The sequence below is a fragment of the Pipra filicauda genome, unplaced genomic scaffold (genome assembly GCF_003945595.2).
Source record: "Pipra filicauda isolate LSUMZ 115617 unplaced genomic scaffold, ASM394559v2 scaffold1_size10287979_pilon, whole genome shotgun sequence".
In the NCBI taxonomy this organism is placed as follows: Eukaryota; Metazoa; Chordata; class Aves; order Passeriformes; family Pipridae; genus Pipra; species Pipra filicauda.
The window spans coordinates 9,474,565-9,492,699 of record NW_024104310.1 but is presented as its reverse complement, the minus strand read 5'-3'; the positions used below and the strand labels follow the sequence as shown (position 1 = coordinate 9,492,699).

Sequence of the window (18,135 nt, the reverse complement as noted above, 5' to 3'; positions counted from 1 at the left end):
ACAGCTGTAATTACTGTCTCAAACAATTTGTATATTTAAGCAAAATTAAATGTCTGGCTTTTATGCTCAGAAGTGCACAAGCAAGTATATAAATAAAAGAAGTAAAAACTTCCAGAGTCCCTAGACAGTTTTAGTGAACATGTGCCACCTCATCTGAAAAAGAGTGACAGATACTTTCTAGCAAATCCTGTGTAAATATTGTATATTTCTCATCATGTTTTAAGTAGTTTATCCTATTTTTCAGCTACACAGACAGTGACTGCAGTATTTCTCTTTGCCTGTGTTGGGGAGAGGCTCTCCAAAGATTTTGGACTTGTGTAAAATGTATTCATGAACTTAAGCCCACAAGGAAATGAGATCATTTGCTATGACCTTCCACGGACTATTAAATGACACTGAGTTGCCAAACCACTACAACAGAAGTCAAGTTCATGAGTTGTACACCCTATCTCAGAACTCCCAGTATTTCAAACAGCTGAAAAAAAGTCAACCCTGTCATCCTTGGAGACTCCCTCATGTCCCTGGTATAAACGCCTTGTCTCCTGCTCCCAGCTGACTGTGAGCTTTGTCCCTATTCCAGGAAGACCAGATGCACTTAAATTTCCAAGAAAAAGGTAAAGCCTGTGTATGCCTTTCAAACCACGCATATGGAGCACTTTTAAGCGTTTTTTTAAAGAAAAAGGCAAGCAATTAGATTCCTTGGTCCCAGTGATTTAAAACTTCTCAGAAGGAGGTCTGGTCAAAAGAGCACACAGAGAAAGCTGGACAGCCAGGCAGTGGGTGCCTTCTTCAGGGTGAGCTGAATCCTGCCCAGGGTCCATTGACTGTGTGGCCCCACTGCTCACCACACTGGGTGTTTCCAGAGGGGATTTGGTACCTGGCTGATTTGTATATATACTAAAATGTCTCAACCAAGGAGTCTTCATCCCCAGCTGAGCCACGTTCCTGAGCTCCTTCAGTAGCTGCCTGATGTGCAATTATCTCCTTCTTGAAGAGGTTAGTGGACTCACACTAGCATTTAACATTTTCACATCATTCTCATAATCAGACACGCCATGAAAATAGCTTTCCAGTTATCTAGATTAATGTGTCATAAAATAAAGGGTAAATATAGAAAATACAATTATCCTAGTGATCATATTCAGCCAAAACTAGAATTTAAAGTGATTTTGTTGTCAGAAACACAGGGGAAAGAGCTCTATAATTCTTCAGACTCTTACAAAAGCTTTTGAAGGGTGCTATCAAATGTCTCCAAAGTCCATAGAAAATGGTATCTTAGTTTAGTACTGAGATGTCTGACTCATTTTGCTGTAATGAACAACCTTCTCTAGCATCAAACTAAGTGTGTGCTCTCAATATAAGTATATGCTCTTTGGAGATATAGTAAAACAAAATATATCTCCCTGGAGCAGGCCCATTAGAGACTGATAGATCGTTTACTTCAGATATTGAGGATAAAGTATCATCTTTTAATGCCTGTCCATGTAGTAGGTAAGTAACTAAAGAACCACAGCAGTGTAAAAACACAAGTTCTGCTATACAGTATTAATTCTATAAAACACAAGTTCTACTATACTGCAGTAAATAGCAGTGAAAGGATTACAACTATCCTTCAACTTATAAAATAAATGAATACTGTGAAGTCCTTTTTCTTTTTTAATATATAATATCTGGGCAACTTATCTCGACTTGGCTTGTCTTTCAAGTTTTTGTTTCCTACTCAAGCCAACACAGTTCTTACGAATGTAAACAACACTTCAGCAGTTTTTACTCTATACCTGTGCACACCAGCAAAAGATTATTTGAAATGCTTGGAGCACAAACTCTATTTCCACTGTACAATCAATTTTTATCTGGATCACACACAGCCCATTGCTGCAGGACAGCCACTTGAACAGAGGAGAGCATTGCTCTTGCTATGAACTGATGTAGTGTAATTTCTACATGTTCTTGGCTCCTCTGAACAAGCTGTGACAAAAACGTGAAATGCTTTAAATCTGGACTTGGAAAAATATATAGTAGAAGATCTTTACCAGACATGCTGCTCCCTGACTGGCATTCACACAATGCTTGAAAAACAGTTCAGTGTTGTGGCTGAATTGGTATCACAGCTTCTCTCTCAAGAACAGCTTAATCAAACCTGAGGTCACTTCACAAACTGATTCCTGGGCACGTGTTATATATCACAGAATCACACAAAATATGCTGAGTTGGAAAGGACCCACGAGGATGATTGAGTCCAACTCTAAGCCCTGCACAGGACCATCCCCAAGAGTCACACCATGTGCCTGAGATATGATCTTTAAGTAACATAAAAAGTCCTATCTTCATGATTTTGTCTCTGAATGGAGCACAGATCCTCAATTAAAATGACCATAAAACAAGCACCATACTGTTTAAATCATTATCAGTCTCAAGGCAGGGTATGAAGGGCTACCTCTGAGGTTGTTGAGTCCTACACAAATACTGGCAGTGGGTGAATTTTCACCATCAGCTTTTCATCTCTTTTAAATCTGAGTAAATTGCAGGCTAAGAACTATGGGACCTACCAGAGAAGATGGCATCTTCAATAAGAACTTGTTTGTTACTGAGAGACTCTTTTCTATAACAGAGATCATGCCATCTTCCAAGTAACTTTTTCAGGTCTGGAAATCAGATTTTCTCTTTGGTAGAAAACACAATGAAACAAAAAACCTGCCAAAAACTTGACTGCAAGGAGAAGATCGATATTACCTGTCTGTGTAGCCAGGCGTCACTCTCATCTTCATGTTTCTAAAACAGAAAAAGAACATTAATACAATACTTGTCATTTATTACATTTTGCTCATCAGGGCAGGAAGCTGTTGGATCGAATTTGAAAGGTTGTTCAGAAATACAAAGAAACTGCTTCAATATATGCTTCAGGAGTGGAATCCAGTGGCTCCTCTCCTTGCCTTTCCTCTCCAACAAATAAGCATGCACTAGATCAAGAAAGCATTTTACTTGTACAGACCAAACACAAAAATCCACAAGATATCCTGTTCCCCAAAGAAATAAAGTTTTTTAAGAAATAAATAAAGGTTGAAATGAATGTTACTAAGAAATTTTCTGTACAGTGCTCTATACAAAGAATTGCATCATTTTTTCAAGGGATGGGTATATCAGGACAATTTTCTACTCTGGAAACACCTATGTCAGTTTAAAATATAGAATCTGTTAATACAGAGCTTATATTCATGCACCATTTATATTACTGCATTTATAGAAGGGATTAATTAAACTACAATTAAAATGGGTGTAGATAAACATGAGCTGGTTTTAATGACATTAAATATATATAATGCAACCAGACTGTTGCAAAGGTGTTCAGGTTACAAACTGCTGAGATGTGTGTGCTTGCATCTGAACACAGGTATTTCAAGACAAGTAATCACTTTCTGTCTCACACACACAGAGTATTCTTGGCCTTGTAGGTGTTAAAAAAAAGTAAATATTGCAAACATTGTTTATATTCTGTGTCTGCCTTAATAAATATGTGCCAGCTGATGTGTCATGAGGGAAAATAACTTAAATAGTTTCTTCTTCCTTGGGTTATGAAAACTGATGGCAAGTGACCCCTTTGCTTGGCTCTCCTACCTTCGTGCAAACTCCAGTGGTGGCATCGCACAGCGTCAGGATTGACACATTCTGGGCCCTGTTCAGCCAGTTTACTGCCACCTTGGTGCTGGTTGCCCATTTCACCATGGTTATGTAGTAGTCCCTGCAAACACAGACATACATAAACGAAATCACAGACCTGCCATCCCTAATGAATTCCCACATGGCAGAGCATTTGGGGGCTGCCACAGGCAAACGGTCCAGGAGATATCTCTGGTTATTAAGAACATTGTGTCTTGATGTCTTTAGGCTGCCTCATGTATATATTTCAGCCCCTAAAAATGACATTTTTAAGGCTGTGCAGGTGTTTTATCTGACACTTCTGAAAGTTATTTTCAAAGAAGTGACGAATGCGGAGATAAATAATCTTTCAAGCTATTCTGTCTTCTGAGAAGAACTGAAATGCCTGGAGCTACAAATTTATGCACATGTGGAAAAGAAATTGCAAACCATTTCCATTCTGAGCACGCTAACTGGTTGACTCAGACCCACCACCACCAATGGCTGGATTCTTTACGCTTATGAAAAGTTAAGGGCCTCTAATTATGCCAACTGCACACATAAGTATCCACGAGTGGATCCTTGCATTAAAAAGGCAAATACCAAGAAGGATAGAGTTGGGAACAACATGAGATTTCTGTAAAGCAGATGCAGCTGGTTGCCATAAAGCAGATATTTCAGGGTCTGCATTGGCAAACCTCCCACACTCCCAGCACCATCCTCTATTGCTGGACATATTCAGGTTGTGATACCACTTGAAGTAAATCATGAATGTGGGGTGCACAAAAGTCCTCTGCACTAGTGAGCAGTGGAACCACATAGGCTGGGCTGGAAAATACAGGATCAGGAATAAATTCGCTGATGGTTGCCTTCTCAGAGCCAGGGTATGGTGATGTCCACCTCTGCAACAATTCAGGTCTCCACCACTTTACTTGTAGGGTACAACTCTGGCTGAGTTGTCAAAGTTGGTGATGTTATAATATACTGCTGGGCTATGTGGGCCAAAGACATCCTTAAATTATAATACAACATTTTACAGCATACTGTCTATAAAAAATTTATTAGTTCATTTGTTTGCTATAAAATATGCATAAGGAATTGTTGCTCTCATTGGAAATAATGTGCTGTGTCACTGGAGATTACCTCGTGTTCTGGCAAACGCTCCTGCATATACTGAATAAAAAGGGCAAAACCACAAAGGCCTGTTTGTCTAGAAAAATAACAAGTTGGAAATTGATTTTGCAGTTTTCAGTAATATTTACTGTCTGAAATTGGCTTGGGAAAAATAACAAAAGACCTCAACACTTGCATCCAGTGCACTGGATGGGAAGGATATGCCCAGGTGAGACAACAGCAATCTGAAAATTTAGGGCCTGAAATAAAATTGTAATTTTACTCTATATCTGCAACGGCATGGGCCCTAAGAGGAAAAAAAAAAACAACAAAGCAAAATTAAACTGTATAACTGTCTCTTTTTTTCTTTCCAAAATGAACTGACCAGATTCAGCCTCCACAGAAAAGGAATGTAAATTTAGTGCCTATTGTGGCTTGGAGCATTTTTTCCATAATTCCAATTTAAGGTTTCAAGGTACTATATTCAATTTTTACATCCCTCTCACCGTTTGAACACTGAAACCATGTTTTTTTTCTCAGGAATTTTAATTATTATTTTAGGTGACTCAAGAGCTTCCCTAACATCCTAAAGAAAGGCATAGAGTCTCAATTTCTCTCTGAAGCCTCTCCCAGCCATCAGGATAACCTAGCCCACAGATAACTGCAGATACTTGTATAGTCAGTATTTTAATTTCTCAGTAGTGTTGAGTCTTTCATTTATTTCCCTTCACATCTCCTCTGTAGGACAACCAAGTTTTATGGTTCCCATTTTGCAGAAGAAAATGAGACAATAAGGTGTGATTCATCTCAGTTAATTTTAAACATCTGCTGCTCCAGCAGCTGCACTGGTTGAGCAGCCAGTGGGGAGAAAGGAGAAGTCAGTGCATTTCCCAAGCCCTCTCCCCATGACCTATCCCCGATTTTATATGGAGCTGATTTAAGGAGAACTTATTTTTCCCCATAAAGCAAAATCTAGACCCCATCCCAGTAAAGACATTGGTGGTTGGGTTTGCAATCATCTGAGACTGGTTATTCTGCAGCACCCTTGTTCATATCCCAGCTTTCCAGGGCTGCTTCCTGGAGGTATCAATCCAAAATATTAGGTATGAATCTATCATATGAATACTTACTGTATGACCACAGTAATAAAGCCATAAACACCACAAAGAACACAGTGATATGTGGCCAAGTGACAGGCCGTGGTCCCTGGGGCACAGATGGCTCCTGCCTCAGATTCAGTCTGGAGTTGTCTGAGTTTCTTCATTATTTATTTGTGCCTGGCCTATGCAAGGACAGTGACAATTTCTGCACTCAGGGGAAATAACATGTTCCTTAATTTGCCACCTGAGATGCAAATATGACATGAGAAATAAGATGGGTCATGATCCAATTCTGACCACCTGATGAGGTAATTCTTGAGGTTCAGTGGTTTTCAGGCATTAAGTGTTATAACATTTTTTTATTTTTCCTGTAATTTCCACCCCTTTCCTTTCTTTTTCTCATAGAAAAGCACGACTTGCAGAAAATTTGGCAAAAGTGTTCATAATGAAAGATTTTTAAAAAGGAAAAGTTATCAATATCGTACATTTCCCTGCAAAATATGTCTTTCCATCATCAGCTCTGGTTTCTGGGTTTTTTTGACTGAAAAATATATAATTTCTGTGGAAAATTTCTGACTTATTTTAATTTTTAAAGAAAAAAGACTGTGGCATATCTCCACTTTATTATCAGCTTTATTAATTGTACTAAATCACTTTGCTCCAGATAAAAAGAACACGAAATACCACTCTGTCCATAGATCATCTACGTGAACTGACTGAGAACATTGAAATGCTTCAGACAGGACGTGTCTGCTTGGAGATCCTTATCACCAGCTTCTCCTGCTTCCCTGAAACTCTCTTCTGTAACTAACTGTACAGTGCATCCCTCTTGCTTATTTTAATGAAATGTTATCACACTAATCCTCTCATTTCAGAAAACATATGCATAATGAAAATGCACCCCTATTGCTCTAGCAGCACTACTTATGTCATGCCCTAGAGATGGCAATTGCCATGGTTTTGATGAAATATACAGACAGTAATTAATTATGATGTATTTTGCATCATTTTGCAATATTGATTGTGACCAAATAAATTACGGCCACCCATAACCATATAGAACAAATTTATTAACAACACTTGGATCCTGCAGTCTGAAGTTATTGCTGTAATTAAAATGTTTCTGAGCCTCTCTGTTTACAGAGAATGTTACCAACAGAGAAATTATGTTGTCCGGGAGCTGCCGTTTTGATACTGCCATGGGGATACTGTGATGGGAACACCACGATCCTGAACTCCTTCCTGCTGTATGCAGATCTAAAGTTGTATTTTTGAAAGGAAATTGCATTTATGCCCATTTGGTTCGGTCACAGGTCATACGTCTTTTGTTGCATAACTGGATTTGGAGTATTTTAGAGTTATTCAGTGTAAACATGTTCTAAGGCTGACAGTAGCTTTCCTATTAAAGAAGGAAATTCTCACCATAAATAATCCCACTGGTTAAGTGTCCTCTTGTCAGACGACTATGCAGCCTTATCCACAGTCCTTATATCCTTATCATGCATAATGAAAGTCACACCTGCACCCTCCTCTGTCCCCCCCACTGCCCTGATTTGTTAGCCCTGTGCTGTAACTCCTGTCTTTATTGGACTGGAATTACACTAATTTAGCTATCAGATGAAAAACATGAGCCTGCACATTGGCTGGATGCTCCTACAAGAACAAGTGATGTGCCTGGCAATGACATATGCAATCCTGCAGCATTGCATATGGAAGAGTCACTCTGGATACTTGAGATGTAGAAACAGAGTCTGATTTTGCTTGCCCTTCTACAGAGCTATTTCAAGTTTAAATCAAAGTTATTGAAAATCTGGATTTGGGTTATAATCTCCAATCTTTGCACGGAGGAGCACCATGCACTACCCTCTCTCCTGAACAATGTAGATGTGCAATGTAAACACAAACACAAATGCTAAATACAAGCTTTGGCCACACATCGAAGTCCAAGCCAAACTCTTAAACTCCTGTTGAATGAAGACTTAAGCATGTAATTAGAAATGGATTTCTAAGTAGTTGGCTGAATTGCAGGACAGTTTCTAAAATAAACTAATAAACTGTGCCTTAAAAACAGCAAAAGAGTTTTCTTTCTTATTTTGAATGAAGATCAGGCAATGTATTTGCAGAATGTCCACCTGGTTTCATTCCTACGTTCACGTCATGAAGCAGTGAGCTCGTGTTTGCTGTGCTATAGCGTGCCCTGTTTCTGCTTCATGGTCTCTCATACAGGCTGCAGACAATATCCCTCCTATAATGCCTGTGATTCCAAGTAGAATGAAGGTGTTCTTATAGATTTAGGGACATTCCGTCAAGTTGCCAAAAAATAACCCCACTCTAAAGTCAGTCTGTGTCACAGCAATTTCAAATGAAAAACTGATAATGTTATACAAAATAGAAGTAAAAAGACAAATAATTTGAAAAAAAATTAAGCAGATTTACACAAAATGAAACTCCTTCATAGCAGCAGAGAAAGAAAAATGGTCTAAAAAAAAAAGTCAGGCTCTGAGCTAAAACCCCAAGACAACTGAGGTCCAGCATTCCAGGGCAAGAAAGCACCTACCTCATCCTCTGATCATCTGGTGGAGTCATTTCCAGGTCATGAGTGGGTCCATTCAGGCCAATCACATGCAAAGAAATAGTTGGATTTTCCATTCCAGCCTGGATTTTAAAATAAGAATAAATGAACATATCATATAAAACACAGAATGGTTTTGATTTATTACATCCCCATGGATTTTAATTGTATGGGGATATGGACTAGATTGCCGTGGTCGTTCACAGGGAAACTGCAACTGTAGTGATGTGGCACAGTGTGGAGAGGTCAGTAGGCACAAATAAGGGGTAATTTTACTTAGGACACTTGGTAATAAAAATCTACTTTTCATAGCAACTGGAAATATTGCTATTTCATGCACCTTTTGATAAAAGATTGTCTAACAGGATGATGATCGATATAGTAAAATAGTGATTCATTTTGTACTGTAGGAAAGGGCATCCCCTGCTGAACCATTGTGATTTCCATAAGACCTGCATATTATGTGGATATCTCTCCTGCTAAATTATGGTTCACTTGGACCAATATGTGAGGTCTTGGGTAATCAGTGCTTAAAGCAAGACACCCAGAAGAAATGACTGCAGCAGACACCCCTGTACTGCTTTAGAACAGAAAATTACAGCAATAAGAGCAGCAGTGTGTCTGTACTGGTAGAGAGCTGTGCTGGTGCTGTGCACCCACTGCAGGGCTCCACAATTATGGACAGAATGGCTCTTAAGTCTTCTCTGTCTTTCACTGTGTTCTGTGTAATGCTCAGGCACCATAAGGCTCTAAATCCAGACTATGTGTCCTCTCACATTAGGCCATCCTGGATATTCTAAAGAAGTCCAAACACTACATTTTCCTTCTTTATTTTATTTTTTTGATATCATAATATAGAATATATGTATGTATGTATCTATCCATCTATCTGTCTCTAAATACAGCAATTTATCTAAATATAGAAATATACATAAATATAGAAATTCCAAACTCTCAGACATCAGCAACTCCATCCTAGCATGGAAACACAGTTGCTTCTTTTTTAGGTGTAAAAAGCAAGGATTTTTAAATTTCATTTTCATTATATTTAGAATTACTCATCGAATCAGAAAACCGCAATTTTACAAATGCAGCTAAAGAGTAATGGAGACCACATTCACCAGGGAGCAGCTGATATTCCCTTAGATCTGTTTATTTTCATTGCTTATCAGTGTGCACTATTATGCAGTCCCCTGCCTGAGCCTACTGGAAAGAAAAAATAATTTATTTCTGATAGAGCAATAGGACTGATTATTTTATTTTCCCTTACCTTTGGATAATGATACGTTTTAACAGAAGGGTAAGGGTTGCCGGCGTATATTGGGATCTCCATGGTGGGGACTCTGGAGGCATTAATTGTTGCATATGCTAACCTGGTGCCATCAGGAGACCACCAATGAGCAATGTGAGTCTTCAAGATTTCCTCTAATTAAAAAAAAAAAAAAAAGGAGAGAACAGAAAAAAAGGCTATTAGAGGTAAATTACTAGTTAGCAATAAATGAAACAGCATAGATATGAAAATCCCAGTCTAATCACAGCACAGGGAGGATGCCACAGGAATATCAATTAAAAATACTCATCAAATATACACAAATGAACACAATTGATAACAATTACTCTGTATTTATAGGCTATTAAACATAATTACCTTGCTGAAGAGACATCAAATTATTCGTATTAGTGCACGTATTCATGACAGCATAAAAGGCCCTGCTACTCCTGCTATGTGTCCTGCACATGGACACATGTGTTCACAATGTCATACTAGACACCTATCAATCAATTCAAACAGCGTTTATGCTTAGATACAAGTGCTTCAGCAACAATTTAAATATTCCAAAGTTCTGTTGCCAGTTAGGAATAAACAAATATAGCGATTTTTTAATACTCAGAAAAGGCTTCTTTACAGGATACCAGGCTTTAGAGTCTGTGGCTTGAATACCACCTTGGCTTTTATTCCTATTTCACTTTTTAAAATACTTTTGCAAAGCAATTTTCCATAAGTAGCCAAAGTCAGATCCCGATCCTTTTTACCACTGAATTTTGGGATTATAGTTTTTTTTCGAGATTTCAGTAATGATGTTGCTGTTAAAAGGTACTCAGAAAGATGCCCATAAATGTGTCAGAGTTCAAGTATTTAAGGAGGAAACAATATTGCCATCACAAGAAATTATTTTGAATACTGGTAGAACCTAGTTCTCATTAAACTCAAAGAACTTCTGATTTCTAATACTTTTCTTATAATTTAATATTCTTCATTGTAAAGATGAGTTCATCTTACAGATCTCCAGAAAAGCTATAAAAATTCACTCTTTGTCCAAAGTGTCTCCAGTTACTGACATTTGGAAGACACTAACTTGGCTTTTTAAACCTCTCATTTTGTGAAAGGCAATAATGTAATCCATTTTCACTAAGAGGCTTAATATCATGTGAGTCATTCCTATTTAAACCACCAGAAGGGCTTGCATATGCTGTACAGATTGATGGGCAGGAAGATGGGTCCCGTTACTTTAATGTGAGAATAAAAATTAAAGAGGCTGCAGAGTGTTTCTAAGCCTTCACCATGAAGTCCTGCTACACAGGTCCAAGCAGCTCCAACGTCTGCTGTCATCACTGGCCATTGGAAAAACGACTGAGGATTTTCCAAGTTTAGACCCACCAGCTTTGTACACCACTCTGTGATGAACCCCCAGTCTAACCAGGACACCCCTCTAGTCTGAAGACCAGAAACTCACTAATGAGTCTTATTTTTTAAAAAAAATTGCGTGAGCAATCCTTGGAGAATAGACAATTACATTCCTCACAGAGCAAATAAACACTTTGTTAATCCAGACTTGCATATGGCTTGAGATAAAACTCAAGGTAACATCAAACAGAGTACAAGGGAAAATCATCCTTGACACTTCTGCATTTTACAAATAACTAATTAGTTAATCAGTGCTTAATGGCAACATGTAAGTGGGGTTTTGGAAGCATATTTAGGAAGTCACAAATGTTGCATGGGAAAGCACATCTGGCAAATTTGCTTTACTGCATTGTCCCACCTGTTCTATGTACATTTAAAAGATGCTGCTTTTGACTTTTATATTGCTTGCCCATTAAGGAGATAATTAAGAGTGTAAAGGAAAAGGAGTAAAGATGGATGGCACGTGAATCCTTGACATTTTAACATTAATTAGGAATGACTTTATTCAGCAAACATTTTCTGCAGGATCTCAGACTTAATGAAGCAGTTTTGCTGAAGGTCACACACCCAGAAAGGTTTTAGTGCAGGTTTTGTGGTCCTCTGTTAATGAGATTTAATTGAGTGAACCTTTGCCTTGAAACAAAGCCAGGACCTTGCTGTTATTAGAGAGATCAGTTAGTTTTAGCAAACCAGGAAACATTCTCATGAAATATAAAATGGATTAGTACCAGAAAGTTTCATCTAAAAGTAAAGCATAATTTGCAGCCCATTTGTTCTTGGGGACACTCTATTCCTTGCATTTCCTTAATCCATGACACACTGCAATCAACACTCCTGGGTCTTTCTAAAGTTAGTTCAGAACCTGCCTCACATTTATGAAAAAACAGGTTTTCTTTAAACACCAAAGCCCCCCTATACATACAGCCCATGACCTCCTGACTAAGAGTATAAAGTGATAATTGATCAAAACCTTTGCTGTCTTCCCCAATCCTTGCAGTCACTGAGTGCTACATGATGTCGGGATGTTGTGAGCGAGCTGCTGAGATCCCTCACAGTCAGATGCTGGTGGCTCTGTGCTTTGCTTGCCAGCCACACCAGGGCATGCAAACCCAAAAATAGTGAGAATAAAGTGTGTGGTTGCCCTAACTGAACAGGGGCTGTTCAGACATGCTGGCTGGGTTCAAGTACAGGGGCTGAGGCAAGTCAATGCTTATTCCATGTTAGCATATTCAGTATTGAATCACTCTGAAACAGCTGGATGATCTTGCTTATAAGTAATGACTCTTTGGTGGGGACTGAAATGCTTGTGTATTTAAACCTTTTTTAGGCTGAATAAGACTCAATTGAACAATCATTTCTAAGTTAACAGACCCTCAGGAAGAGCATTTGATGTCCTAGGTTGGAGTATCTTCAGTGACAGCTTGGTATATATCCATCTTAGAGACTACAGTATCCTGGATGAGAAAAGAAACTGGAAGCAACAACTGAGGTGTGATGAGAGGAATTTTTCCCGAGCAGATTTAAAGGTTGCTGCTTTTTTTTTTTAACTTTTTTTTAAAGGTCAGTGCATCTCGTGGGTGGTTGTCTTTGGAATCAAGACCTGAGCGGCATCCAGAGCAAACCAGGCTGCCTGAAGTGGGAATGCCATCTCTTCTGAAGAATGTGTTTCCTGATAGATACTGTCTTGCTCACCATCAGGAAGCAGAATGAGAAGTCCCTTGCTGTGGTTCTTAGCTGCCAAGTAACAAGATGTGGTGAATCTGGAATTGAAGGTAGCATTTGGTTGTCACACCATATGGTCAATCCCTGGAAGGACTGTACAGTGGATCAGAAATTGCATGGACATTTCTACTAGGTGGGTCATCAAAAACTAGCCCAGCATGTGTATAAAATGTAAGGAGCCATCTGCTTGTTTCAGATGCAAGTTAATTCCAGCAGTCCTTGCAAGATCAATGAAATGGGAGACTTGTATCTTACTTTAGGTAGCAAACTTCTCAAGGAATCATACGAAATGGATCTGGAAGAGACTTCAAAAAATCATATGGTTTATTCCTCCATGGACAATATCCACCCTGCAAGAATCTTCACAAAAGGATTTTGCTATTTCTTTTGATACTTGTGTAGCACTTTTAGCAGAGGTTTAGCCATAGAGCTCAGATACTTTTTGTTATCACGTCCATCTCTGTCTAAAAACTGAACTGTCCCACTGACGTGCATCCAGACCTCTGAATTCTTTTATAAACTCAACATAGGGAAAACCACAAGGGCTTCATCTTCTGCAACCTCAGTGGTAACCAGCAGGTTCTGGAAAAACCTGTTGTATTTGCCACATTTGGAAATCCACACAGGTGGTTTTAATGTTCTGAACCATAACCTGCCATTGCAGTATTTCTACAGGCATTTCCATGACAAATCCACTTCCCAGGCTTGCACAGAGTTCCAGACTGGCAGAGCTCCTCTTTATTAATAAGCACATGTAAATGCCATGAGCAAGGGGGTTTCCTCATGCATTTCTAAAAATTCAACTGGTTCTGCAGCCTTTGTGCACATCCTGAGTCATATTGGTGAATTTTGCCTTTCTGCTGAGGGTGGTAAAGTTCTGGCTTGCTGTTTGGGAAAAGATACAGCCCTCACCAATGATTGACTGAGAAATCCACTGGTAGCTTAGAGGTTTCTTCTAATTTTTCAAGTTGACACAAATAACTTGTAATTTCCAAGTGCGAGTTAAAAAAAACAGACATGCAGAAGAAGACAATAATACTTGGACAAACCAGTCCTATGACAGGTACCATTGCAACCCTTTTTACCACCTTCAGAAAAAAAAAAAAAAGAGTAAAGATGATATCAGGAGGAAAGATTGAGAAAAAGAAATAATTTTCAAGTGAAAAAATTATATTTGCTTTTCTGTTATCTTCTAGAGATCTGAATGTCACGCCCACTTCTGTAGAAACATCTTGTGTTACCCAGATGGGCTGCAGTTAACAACTGCTTGTCACTGACTTCAGAAAGGTAACTTCCATTTCTAACAGCTGAGGAGGCATCCTTGCAGACTGAGCAGAAAGGCTTATTTATGCGTAGCTAGAAAAGTTGAGGCTTCCTGCACCTTGAGTCCAAAATAAGGGTACAATGGACAGAGGCACTTAGGAAATTTCAACCGTTAAATCACAGTATTGTTTGTGTTGGAAAAGGCCTCTAAGACCATCAGGTTCAACCGTTAACCACTGTGTTCACCACTAAACCATATTCCCAAATGCCACATCCACATGGCTTTTGAACACTTAAACCAATTTTGCTCATACAGTCAAAATCCTCTTCTTGTTCTGAGTGTTGCATTTTCTTCTTAAGTAGAAAATCAAAACAACATTATGAATGTTGTACCCACAGAATACAAAGACAGATAATAAATAGTTTGATTCTCCTCTGAGCAGATATAGATACGTGCATACACACAAACACAAACATATCTAATTTTCTCTCAATAGTCTGATTAATTCAGAATATTATAATTTTTACACCAAGTATTATGTAAGTATTTTGCCTGACAGAGGGAACTTCCCCTTCAATATTATTAATTGCTGATGTGGTAAAGTATGGCAATTCTGGGGAGCGTAATCAATGGTTTTGTTTGTGTGATGCATTGTAGCTGATGCTCAGATCATGAAGTATTTGGTGTGTTGAGGATATTTTGCTGTTTTATTAAAACTGTTAATAAAAAGGAATTTCAAGCAAAGCAAAATTAAAGCCTAACATAAAGGCCATGGCTTACATTAGGAAAGAAAGCTCAAAAGAAACTGTCAGTAGGACGCATCAAAAGAACATGAGAGGAAGAGAGATCAGAGAACAGAAAGGGGGTCTAGGAAAAGAGAAAACAAAGACTTCTGAGATAGCAAAACCCCAAGGGTTGTCATAGAAACATCAAATAAATACAAATGCTTATTTGACAGGTGCCATCTGTTTTAAAATCAATTACTAGATCATCTCAAAGCACCAACCACACATCCGAATCAATTGCTATTGTACAGTTTGAAAGCAAGTATTTTTAGCCAGTTAGGGAAAACTTATTGTTCACATTGGCCTTCACTGACCTGTGTTTCAGGGATGGCTGCAGAAGACCACCATGCCATCTTTCATTCATATACAATAAAATTTTTCTCTCTGTATAAGTCTACACTGACTTCCATTAAATCATTGTAATAGGTATAAAATGAGTGTTAAAGTAGCTATGTGTATGCAAATAGTATAAAACTGTTTTATATTACTATATCCAATTTACATTTTCCTGTGTTGACATTATTTTGTGCTGATGTCAGCAACAGCCTTGCAGCGCTATTGATTTCAGAGCAATTAATCCTCTTTCACAGTTGTCTAATTGAGTCAGGTGGAAAAAAACCACAGTTTTGCAGGGCCGCTGAACAATTCAACAACCTTTTGAAGAAAAATTTAATTTTTTGGCTGAGCACAAACTCCAGGCTTAGCCCAGTCCCACAGATCCCGTATGCAAAAAACAACCATTCTCAAGGTGCTTATGGCATTGTCCAAGAGATCCTTAAGAAAAAAGTTGCAACACTGACCTCGTGTTCCTTTATTCCTACTTGGAACACAGTCTCCTCTGCCACTGACAGGCAAGAAGCTTATGAAGAGTAAACTATTACTTGCTTTCACGGTGTTTTTGAGGACATGTTTCAGAGAGCACTTTATAAACACCGAATCCTTGATCCAAAATCTCACAACCAGACAGCAGCAGCATTGTGCAGCCACAGAGCCAAACAGATGCAGGCAAGAAGCTCCCACATGTTTGGCAGCTACAAGAAGGTGGCAGCCCCTCGTCTCAGGGAAAGGAGCCCAGCCAGGAGTTCTGCATCTCCTCAAGAACGGGCTGCAAGTGTCATTATTTCCCCTTAGTCATGTGGTTTAATTGCTTGAACATGTTGTTTTCTGCTCATGCAATCTTGCAGCCCCTTGCTCCTGCAGAACATCATTTTGAGACAGCAGGAGAGGGTTTGGCCAGTGCTTTTGCCTCCCTGTGGCCTGATGCTGAGGGCCTGGAGAGAAGCTCATTTTAGCCGGGTGGTTCATGCTGGGCACTGAGGACAACCCCATGGGGCTCTTCATGTGTTCTGCACAGTCAGCAAGGTCACATCTTACCTCCACATCCCTTATGTGGGCCCCAGAGTTGCTGGGTGGCTTGAGCCAAGGCCAAGCTCAGCAAACAGGCAAACCTCATGAAATGTGAACACTAATAAGTGTCATGGTTCACCTTTGTTGAAGGTGGCTCTGTGTGACAACACCATAAGCAGCTGTGCTCCGGCAAAAGACATGTCACTGTTGCTCACTGATACCTGGCAAGGACCCCTGAGGGAACATGGGGATGAAGAGAAAACGTCCAGCAAAGCCAGAGTGTGCACATCAGAGACAACTGATGTTCAGCCTGGCTGAATCCTGACCACTCCAACCTGGGCTCCTCATCTGTAGTGCCAGCCACCAGCAATAACCACCACTGTTTCTCTAGGACAATCGTTAGGACATCCATCCCCAAGAAGCAGGATGAGATCATGTTAGGAAGGCAACTCCTGACAGAAAAGAGTTTCTGAGAATACTAATTTTGTCCCCCTTCGAAACTGCAAGTTTAATGATTGTGGTTTCGTTTTTTTTTTTTAATTTTTTCCCCCTCAGATCCATTGATTCTTCTAATTTGTTGTGTTTACAACACTAAAGGATCCTGTAGTTGTTATATGAGTCAGGGCATTGGGGTGTTGTTTACAAGATTATTGGCAAGTAGCTGCCAGACTTTCTTTGCTATCTGAGTGCTTGGGGGCTTCAAAAGCTGGTGTTACTGAACACCAGCCTGATCCTCAGCAGATGTAGCAGGATCTACATCTCTACAGCTCCTACAGAATACATGCAGGAGGCCAGGCTCTGACTGTGATAACTAAAGAATAATGAATGTTTAAAATCTCCCTTTGTTAATACAAATGGATTTGTTGGAAAAAACCCCCTCACCTAACAAAATAGATACACACAAGCATGATATGTCATCTGAGAAGTGCACGTGGATTCTCACAAAATAAGAGAAGAATTTAGCTATCTGGAAATGGCCAGCGAGGCTCCTCCAGGCCATCTTTACATCATGACACAATGAGCACACTCAACTCTGCAAATCTCACTGGAAAAAGCCACGTAGAGGAGCTGTCCCGCAGGACTCACATGGACCCTGGGTCTCCATCAGGAGCCATGAGCAACTCCTCAGGAGGTTTAACAAACCCTCCAGAGCAATCACGGCAGGCAGGTGGGATTACCATATGTCACACACAAAGCCATACTATCCTATTGGCACATCAGTATTTTGGGGCCTGCTTTGCAAGCTGTCCTCTTTGGATAAACACACCAGAAAAACATTGAGCTGCCTCCACATCCTCCCTCTGCTCTTTTCAGAAGTTACTTTCTCAGCGCTTCTCACTTTTCCTTCCCTGTGCAGCATCCTTAAGAATCCTTAGCTGTTTGCTTTCAAAAGCATTAATGATTAACACTCACAACAGCTCCTAACAATCAGCAGGTGTCCTGCTTTGGTGGTGTGAGTCAGTCAGTCTCAGTAACAACATCTTGGACCACGCTGGCTAGACTGACACGCAGACATTTCATCAACGGCGCCAAGGCTGTGATCTGTCAGGATGTCCAGATGTAATAATGAAAATGGGGACTGAATTATGAAAGTAGAAATATTAGAGATCATGTCATCAGCTATTCCTGTTTCTTCTCCAAAGAGCAAATGCATCTAGGAAACCCATCTGCAGTGGCAGACTGATGTATGCCCCTAATGAATAATAAGAATGTATTTTTCCATCACCTGGCATAAACACCAACCCACAGCGTGTTGTCAGCTCTCCATTGAAAGCCTGCTAACTAGAGGCGCTAACTAGAGGCACTAAATCTGTAGAAACCTTTCCTGGGAAAAGTCTTCTGGGTGATTTGCACTGTAGCTCACTGATGTGGGTAAATGCTCATTTGCAAAGTTGTATTGTGCCTTCTCA

General features: G+C 39.5%; 1 protein-coding gene across 4 annotated transcripts in view; it reads right to left on the bottom strand.

The window, feature by feature from the left end:
* The window catches only part of DPP6 (dipeptidyl peptidase like 6), a 547,732-nt gene that overhangs the window by 44,806 nt on the left and 484,791 nt on the right, over positions 1-18,135 (bottom strand). For all 4 annotated transcript variants that reach the window (XM_027727817.2, XM_027727819.2, XM_027727815.2 and 1 more), the window contains exons 9-12: positions 9,692-9,846; positions 8,407-8,504; positions 3,616-3,739; positions 2,734-2,772 (exon numbers count right to left, since the gene is read on the bottom strand). In XM_027727817.2, the coding sequence (XP_027583618.1) occupies positions 2,734-2,772; positions 3,616-3,739; positions 8,407-8,504; positions 9,692-9,846 (416 nt within the window). The remainder of the gene's footprint in view (positions 1-2,733; positions 2,773-3,615; positions 3,740-8,406; positions 8,505-9,691; positions 9,847-18,135) is intronic.